General features: G+C 32.8%; 1 protein-coding gene across 1 annotated transcript; it reads right to left on the reverse strand.

Moving 5' to 3' along the window:
• Window positions 1–5,507: 5,507 nt before the first annotated feature.
• Window positions 5,508–8,189, reverse strand: LOC107898771 (gamma-glutamyl peptidase 5). The gene is made up of 4 exons (XM_016824311.2): window positions 7,723–8,189; window positions 6,101–6,256; window positions 5,841–6,008; window positions 5,508–5,761 (listed from the first exon to the last, which is right to left on the reverse strand). The coding sequence occupies exons 1-4, from the start codon at window positions 8,032–8,034 to the stop codon at window positions 5,660–5,662; spliced, it is 738 nt and encodes a 245-aa protein (XP_016679800.1). The 5' UTR covers window positions 8,035–8,189; the 3' UTR covers window positions 5,508–5,659.
• Window positions 8,190–8,825: the final 636 nt, after the last annotated feature.

The raw sequence follows: 8,825 nt of genomic DNA on the forward strand, positions 1-8,825 counted from the left end.
CTAATTTATTTTACATTTTTTCATTTTAAAATTAATATCCGAATCCGATAGTCGATGGTTGACGATGCCTGACCGGTGCTAGACAATAGTTGGGAAAGCTTGAGAGTCGAGGGTTGGGGGATAGCCTGACATGGCTATGGTAGTTGTAGCCATTGTTGGTGGCATTTCTACTTTACTCCTAGTTCTGGGTCTGGTTTGGTTATTCTGTAGGAGAGAAAAGTACAGTAGGATGAGGGAAGATAAAGCCATGTCTGTCAACAGAAAAATGGAAATGGTGACAGCAGCTAGGAAGTTTTCCTACAGGGAACTCAGGTTTGCAACTAGTAATTTTTCCGATGAAGGGCTCCTTGGAGAGGGAGGTCTTGGGAAGGTTTATTTAGGCTTCTTGAGTAACATCAACTGTAGTATTGCTGTCAAAAGGAAAACTCCAAATTCTCACCAAGTGATTAAATGCTAAAGTTACATATTTTATGTAATTAAATTGGTTAATTTATGAGAATGCACCACTAATTTTGCCATATTTATTGAATTTTGTGCAGGAATGCAATTTGGGGCTAAATAGAAGAAAAAGGAAACAATTGGGCCAAATTAAAGAAAGAAGCAAAGAAGGAGGGCCAAAGTAGAATTTTTCCAATATTAATTAGCTGAAAATTTTGTTGACTTAGTGGGGGAGATTATTTTGGGATTTATTTTATTATGGGATATTTTTCCTTAATTTCCTATGACTAGTTGGCTCCTAATTTAGTAAATCCTCTAGTATAAATAGAGCATGTATTGTTCATTTATGAATGAATCAAAAATATTAAGTTCTTGTCTTTCAATACATACTGTCTTTTTTCACGTAGTATTGTTGTTTCTTTAATTTCCTTTCCTTCAATTTTTAATTTCCAGTAGCTAATCACCAAATCAAGCTATTTGCAATTCCTTTTTCAATTTTTTTTCCAAATAGTCAACCACCCCACTTTAATATATTTCAACCCCCATACTCAATCACATCACCCATCTTTTCACCATTCCTACCTTATTTAATTTATCAAATACCAACATGCCCCAAACCTTAGCCAACTAAACCTATTTTCAGCTTTTGGCCGAAATTAGCCTCGTCAAAACCCGTGAGTTACGAACCCGAGCCATTTAACTCTTAAAATTCCAGTACTTATTACTTCTCCGGATTAAGAGTATGATTTTGTCAACTCATAAAGTCAGATCAACACTAAGTCAAAAAAGACGTCGCTTGGTTTAGTGTGGTTAGACGTACATTTGGAATTCCGAAAGGAACGTTTCTAATCGATTTTCTGTGAACACATTGGCGTGCCAAGTGGAGATTGCTGTTTGGTTCCGTCAAGGGAAGTAGTAACCGGATTTAAATGTCCCACGCGGTTGAGGGCATTGGTTCGAGCTAGGCTCTTCTAGAACGCAAAGCTGCTGGAGTTCTAAATCACGAACGTTTCGTGGTTGTTCGATCGGTAAGAATTAGTTATTGGACGTTCCATAACTAATTTACACAAGGAAGAGTTGGTGTCCGAGGCATCCTTGGTAGCTATAACTAGCTTATTGGAAAAGAGGAGTTCATCCAATTTCGAGAATCGGTTCAAAGACGAGGAAAATTCATGTCTAAAGCTGAGCTCATTCTAATTAATTTCCTTAATATTTATTTCACGGTTTTTATTATTCTGTTTTCAACTTTTACTTTTGACGTTATTTTTCTGTTAATTTAAGGTTTTCAAATTTTTATCCCCCCAAATGTCTTGGGCACGACAGCTACCCCGACATAAATCTGGTCAAGCGAGCAACAGTTTACAGTAAACCAGTCTCTGAGGGATCGACCCTATTCCCTGTACTGCATAATTTGCAAACTAAGGTGTAGGTTTATATTGGTGGATTCGACACTCATCACCAAGGAGTGAAAGAGTAGAATCAGAAGTTACAACTAGTGGCAGATTGAGGCATAGGAATTTGGTCCAACTCATCGGTTGGTGCCATGAAAATAAGGAGTTCCTTCCAAATAAGAGTCTCGATTACCATCTACATAGAGAGCCATGCTTGTTGACACGGGATACATGGTATAAAATCGCCAGCCATGCTTGTTGACACGGGATACAAGGTATAAAATCGCCATGGGAGTGGCCTCAGCGTTGTTCTATTTGCAAGAAGAATGTGACCAATGCGTGCTGCATCGAGACATCAAGTCAAGCAATGTTCTGTTGGATTTGAGTTTCAATGCCAAGCTTAGTGACCTTGGGTTGGCTAGGGTTGTTGACCATGGACAAGGGTCTCAAACAACTAAGGTTATGCTCGGAACCGGCGGTTATATAGCACCCGAGTGTCTTGACACATACAAAGCCATTAAAGAATCCAACGTATATAGCTTTGGTATTGTTGCCTTAGAAATAGCCTCCGAAAAGAAGGCCATTGCTTTAATCGAAAGGAACGGCCAGAGATTCAAAACAAAACTGGTGGAATGGGTTTGGGAACTATATGGGAAAGAGAGTCTTTTTGATGCGGCTGACCCAAGATTGTCTGGCAATTACGACATGGAACAAATGGAACGGCTGCTGTTAGTTGGGCTGGCTTGTGCTCACCCAAACTATTTTGACCGCCCATCGATAACGCAGGCAGTCGACATCCTTTCTTTCAAAGCAGCACTGTCCATGGAAGCCAAGCAGTGAGTTCTTGGTAGTTAACTTCTTTGTCAATTTATTGTTTTCCAGTTTTGATGCTTTGTTACATTACATCCATGGTTTCTACACTTTGTGTATTGTTGTTTTCATTGGCTATGAAGATCACTATTTGTCTTGTACTTCTTAGATTAAAATAGTCACTTTTGTTTGTCTCAGATTATATTTTAGTCACTTATGTTTAAAATATTACGTTTTAGTCATTTATGTTAACATGTTGTAACATTTTAGTCACTGAGCGTTAATTATTATTAATGGGTAACGGTAAGCTGATGTGGCATATTCAATCATCATTTCAAATGAAAATCTTAGGTTAAATTATACAATTGGTGCCTATATTTTTTCGTTTTGAGTACTTTTTTTCTTTTACCGTTACACCGTTAATGGCAATTAATAGCTCAGTGACTAAAATGTTACAACACGTTAACGTAAGTGGCTAAAACATAACATTTCAAACATAAGAGACTAAAATATAACTTGAAGAAAATAAAAGTGACCATTTTAATAATTTGCCCATTGTTATGATTTTCAAAGTGTAATAATTGCTTAATTATATCATCATAGCCATAGCTGTAAACTAATAATTGCTTAATTATATCATCATAGCTATAGCTGTAAACTATCTTCCCTCTTAATTTAATTATTTTTATTATTTTTAAATGTAATTATTTATGGGAGAGTCTCTACTAGACCTGTCCATTGGCTGGGCCGGGTTCGGGCTGGGCCCGGAAAAAATTTTCGGCCAGCCTCCTAGGCCCGAACCAGGCCCGGCCCGAAATATGGGCCTGAAATTTTGTCTAAGCTCAACCTGGGAAAAATATCATAAGCCCGATCCCGGCCCGGCCCATTTTTTAATAAACATTAAAAAATTATTTTAAAAATAAAAAAATAAAAATATTTTAAAAGTATTTTAAAATTAAAAAATAAAAAATAAAAATAAAAAATATATATTTATTATATTCGGGCCGGGCCAAAAAAGTGGTGCCCGAGGCCCGGCCCGTTTTTTAAACGGGCCTCGTTTTTTTGCCCAAGCCCATATTTCGGGCCTATATTTTTACCCGAACTCTCCCATATTTCGGGCGGACCGTCGGGCCGGACCGCCCAACCCATAGACAGGTCTAGTCTCTACTCAGTTCTTCTAATTTCAAGTTATTAAAGAATGGACCAACCAAGTCCCTATACTTTTAAAATAATTAAGGGTGTTAACAAAAATCATTCAAAATAGTGATAACATTGATGAAGATGACTAAAATAAATATGATAATTAATAATAAAATTGTACAGGTAGTGAATATTGATTTGTTATAAAAGCTGACATGTGGCTTTTAAAAGAGATATTTTGATTTAATTAATTAATTAACTAAAAAAAGGGAAAATTTTAGAGAAAAAAGTCAACTAAAATGTTTCTTTATTTAATTCAAATGGAATCAATTTGTCGGCATGATGTTTAGGATGTCCGCCACTTCAAGTGTGGTTTAAGTTTAAGTTGTGCTAGTCGCGCTGCTGTTTAGGGTTTTGTCCTCTTCTTATAATTTACCCAAAAGAAAAAACTTTTACTCAATAATTATATATTTTTCACTTTATTTTGTTTAATTTTATTAAATAGAGCCAATCATATTTTATTTATTTTCTAAAGTAATTAGTAAATTAAAGTAAAAAAAACACAATTTTAGTTTTTTTACAATATATTAATATTAGATGCATGTATTTTTTTGTAATTAAAATTCACTTTATATTAAAATTAATTATTTTATTGTATTCTAGATATTATTGTTCGGGTAAACAATCAAAATAGTCATTTTTATTTACGTCAGGTTACACTGTGGACACTTATGTTTGAAATGTTAAGTTTTAATCACTTACGTTATCGCGTTGTAACATTTTAATCATTGAGCCATTAATTATCGTTAACGGTATAATAGTAAGCTGATGTGGTACGTTAAATCATCATTTCAAATAAAAATTTTAGGTTTATCTGGCCATATTTTTCCATTTTGAGCAATTTAATTTTTTTCTTTTATGTTTTTTTTCTAACTTTCCTTTTTTTTTCCTTTTTTTTTCCATTCTCTTTTACTTCTCTCTCTGTTTTCCTCCCTTCTCTATTTTTTTAACGTAATTTTTTTATTTTTCATTTGTTAAAACTAGTCTCTATACTTTTATTTTTTTTAACAATTTAATTTTTTGGAGTGAGGCAAGCTTGTGGACTAGTTTTAACAAATGAAAAACATAGAAAAACTACATTAAAAGAAATGAAGAAGGGAGGAAAACAGAGAGAGAAGCGGAAGAGAATGGAAAATTTTAAAAAAAAAGTGAAAAGAACATAAAAGAAAAAAATTAAATTGCTCAAAATGAAAAAAAATAGGGATCAATTGTAGAATTTAACCTAAAATTTTTGTTTAAAATGATAATTTAACGTGCCACTTCAGCTTACCATTACATTGTTAACAGCAATTAAAGGCTCAGTGATTAAAATGTTACAATACGAAAACGTAAGTGATTAGAATGTAACCCGAAACAAACAAAAATTACTATTTTAATAATTTACCCTTACTGTCAATATCATGTTAAATTTGTGCCGACATACATGTCATGTCAAAAATTTGGATGATTTCTTTTAATATTGTTATCAATTTTACCAACTTGTTTCTGTTCTAAAAGTACTTAATATTAGAGGAATTACACACCAAAAGTCCCGGAATGAAATTAGAAAGGTGCTTATAACATTTAAAGTTGGAACACTCCAATAATCACAATAAATTGATTTTGATGATAATGATTTTAGATATCAAATTTAAATTTATTATTTCAAAATTAAGAATAGAAAACCAATTATGAAAAAAATATAATTATGAATAATTGAATATTAATTTTTCTTGGAAATCGAAATGGATCATTCGAAATCCAAGTTCTTAGGCAACCCATGTCACTTCAACATATACTTCTTCAACTTCAATCTTCTTTTATTTTTTTGTAAATTTGGATCATAATCTACCCTTGAGGAAGCTGGTGCATAGCTTCTTCCATGCATCTTTATCAGGCTCCACTTTCCCCATATTTGCTTTCAAATCATCAGCATATGAGTCCTGCATTTGATACGTAAAACCCTTCAAAATCTTTTTATTTATTCTTCACCATTCAACCATTAAATAACAATCGATTTACCGCAATGAAATCGCGTTGGCTGAGCCGATCGATGAGGTGAACAAGAATGTCTTTAGTGTATTCAGGGTGACCTTGAATGCCCATGATATGATTCCCGTATCGAAACATCTCGACCCCAGTTTTCTCGGACCATGCAAGCACCTCTGCTTTCGGCGGAAGTTCTCGGACCTATGGTAGTACATTAGAAGGGGAAAAAAAACATTAATTTAAATCTCGAAACAATAGATTATCGAATGTTCTTCTTGGTAAAATCGACAAACCTCGTCACGGTGGCACTCGATGATGGAAAGAGTGGTTGGGATTTTCAAAGACGAAAAGAGCTTTGATGAAGATGATGAGAAATGAATGGTTGTGACACCAATGTCCCAACCGCTGATGGCACGGCCTGTCTTTCCTCCCAGTGCACGGCTGAGAACCTTATGATAGTTAAGAAAAGTGAACATTTAGGTCAAAGAAATCATATTACATTGTATGAATCATATGGAGAAAATATACGTGTGGTGCAATTGGTGGGAAATTCAGAAAATTTCACAATTTTTTTCTAATTAGATCAATGATGATTAATTCAATCAATTCAATTAATTAAATTAGATTTAATCCATTCATTCACTAATTCAATTGATTTATATCAATTCCTAAATCAATTCATTCAATTTATTTCTCTCCATCAGTATTCAGCCAATGAGCTGTGAGTCCAATAACTTTGCGGCTGACAACAAAGGCAGCTTTTGTTTAAATCCATATGCTGAGACTGCCAACCAGTTCCTGAGTTGTCGACATTATCATTCATTCATTCATATATATATCCTCTAAAGTTCCTAGGGTCATCCATAATTTAATTAAGGTTAAATATTTCTGCTATTAATTCCCTGTATTTATAAAAGTTATGAATTTCGTATATATTAGTTTGGTCATTTTTAACTTTTATATTTTTCGATTTTTAAAATTTTAGTCCTCACTCAACAATAATTATTATATTTAGATCAAATTAGAGTAAAAATAATTTTGCCCAATGCCTAACTTATTTAAAAAATAGAATTTAAATTTTACCTAAATTTATTTTTCTAACCTACTTTTATTCAAATCCTCCCATTGAATTAACTTTGTGCGACCGGACTTCTAGTAAATAAAACAAAATGTTAATTAAGTGGTGAATAATGGGATTTGGTGAAGAAAGAAGAAAAAGGCAAAACAAACATAACCCATGTGCAACAAATGATTATTTTCTTTCACTTCACAATTAAGGTTTGGCCTTTGGCCTTTAGTGAAAAAATTTATATTCAAGTTTTAAATAAATATTACTTTTTTATACCATTTTTGGAAAAAAAAATTTTATCATAATAAAAAAATAAACAAAGGTCTTTGGCTTTTGGTTATTTTTTGCACATTTTAACCAATGGTTCACACCATACAAATTTCATCATTTAAGCCTTTCTACGGCCAAGAAAAGTGGCATAAGATTGAAAACGTTGGTCCATAATTAAAAAATAAAAACCTCCAAATTAGATGGAAAGTATGTCAGTACGCTATGGTTTATGGACCACTCAATATTTAATATCCCCTCATTAATATAATTGATGGACACTGTGACCAATAATATTTATTAATGTATAAAACTACTTATAATTTCACTTCAATCTATAACTAAGATAATAATACGTTTTAATATACTCGAACTCACGTCATATTGTATTGACAACAATGTCTATATCAATCGAGCAAAAACTATATTTTTATTAAATAAATGAAATGAATAATAGTATTAATAATACGTTATAAATATTAATTTTTACGTGCATAGTATATGTATCATAATATAGTAATAATAAAGGACTAGAGAAAATAATTAAATGTTAATTACTTAAAATTAAAATATACCAACCTGGTGACCGAAGCAAATCCCGAGGACTTTTTTATTCAAAGAATCCAACTTTTTCAAAAGCGAAACCAGCCGACATATCCAAGCGTCATTGCCGTGCGCGTCATTGCAACTCCCCGTTATAACGAAGCCATCAAAGCGGTCAACTTGTTCGTCGTCCGGGAACTCACCGTTGGCCACCCTGAACACGTCCCAAGTCTCGCCTTCCTCCGCCAGCATTTCCACGAAAACGCCGTAGTAGCCGCCGTACCTCTTTTTAACGTACTCGGAATCCTCAGCACACAGAAGAACAGCAAATCTCTTCCCACCACCCATTATATATTATCTCCCTTATATCTCTATAATCAACAGAGTAGGGTTTTAATGGGAGAGAAATGGATGGAGATGTTGAATAAGGGTTTCTTTCTTTTTGCTTTGCTCTTCTTCTTCTTCTTCTTCGTCTTCGTCTTTCTCTTAAACAACTTGTGGGAATGTAGAGTTTATTTGGGATGTCTTATAAAGGAGTAAGGGGAAGAAATTGGACATGGTTGGTGACTTGAATTACATAAATAGCCTTATATCATTAAAACTATTCTTTATTTGTTTATAAAAAAATCTTTATTCTATACTAATTACCATGTAAATCAAATCATTACTATATATTTCGGATTACATTTTGATTCTTTTATTGAAAAATAATCGAATTAATTTTTATATATTTGATGAAAGAGTAAAATAATTTTTCTATTGTTAAATATTTATTTTAATATTTTATCATCGATTAAGTTTAGTTGAGTTGACATCATTGTTATTGTAACATACACATGATCACGTGTGTTAAATCACGCTTAACCACGTATTATTCTTTGATTTGGTGAGTTATAGGTATTAAGAATTATTTAACAATATTTTATATGTTAGACATAATAACAAACTTAATCATCAACTTTTAAATCTTTATTCAATTTAATCCTTCCATTTGAAGCAAATTTTCCAATAAAAATAAGTAAAGTTGGGAAGTGACCAAATACATTGAAGATAAACCTATTTCTCTTGTTTTGGGCATAGCATTATTGCTAGAGTACTTCATTTTATTGTGCGTTTATATATTGATTTGTTAATTTGCA

This window comes from Gossypium hirsutum, chromosome D04, assembly GCF_007990345.1.
Source record: "Gossypium hirsutum isolate 1008001.06 chromosome D04, Gossypium_hirsutum_v2.1, whole genome shotgun sequence".
In the NCBI taxonomy this organism is placed as follows: domain Eukaryota; kingdom Viridiplantae; phylum Streptophyta; class Magnoliopsida; order Malvales; family Malvaceae; genus Gossypium; species Gossypium hirsutum.

What these genes read in the sequence shown, in the direction of transcription:
- LOC107898771 (XM_016824311.2), bottom strand. Translation starts at nt 8,034, where the DNA reads ATGGGTGGTGGGAAGAGATTTGCTGTTCTTCTGTGTGCTGAGGATTCC. An exon ending in GGATTTGCTTCGGTCACCAG is followed by an intron (nt 6,257 to 7,722) that starts GTTGGTATATTT and finishes AACTATCATAAG; the next exon opens with GTTCTCAGCCGTGCACTGGG. An exon ending in TCGAGTGCCACCGTGACGAG is followed by an intron (nt 6,009 to 6,100) that starts GTTTGTCGATTT and finishes GTACTACCATAG; the next exon opens with GTCCGAGAACTTCCGCCGAA.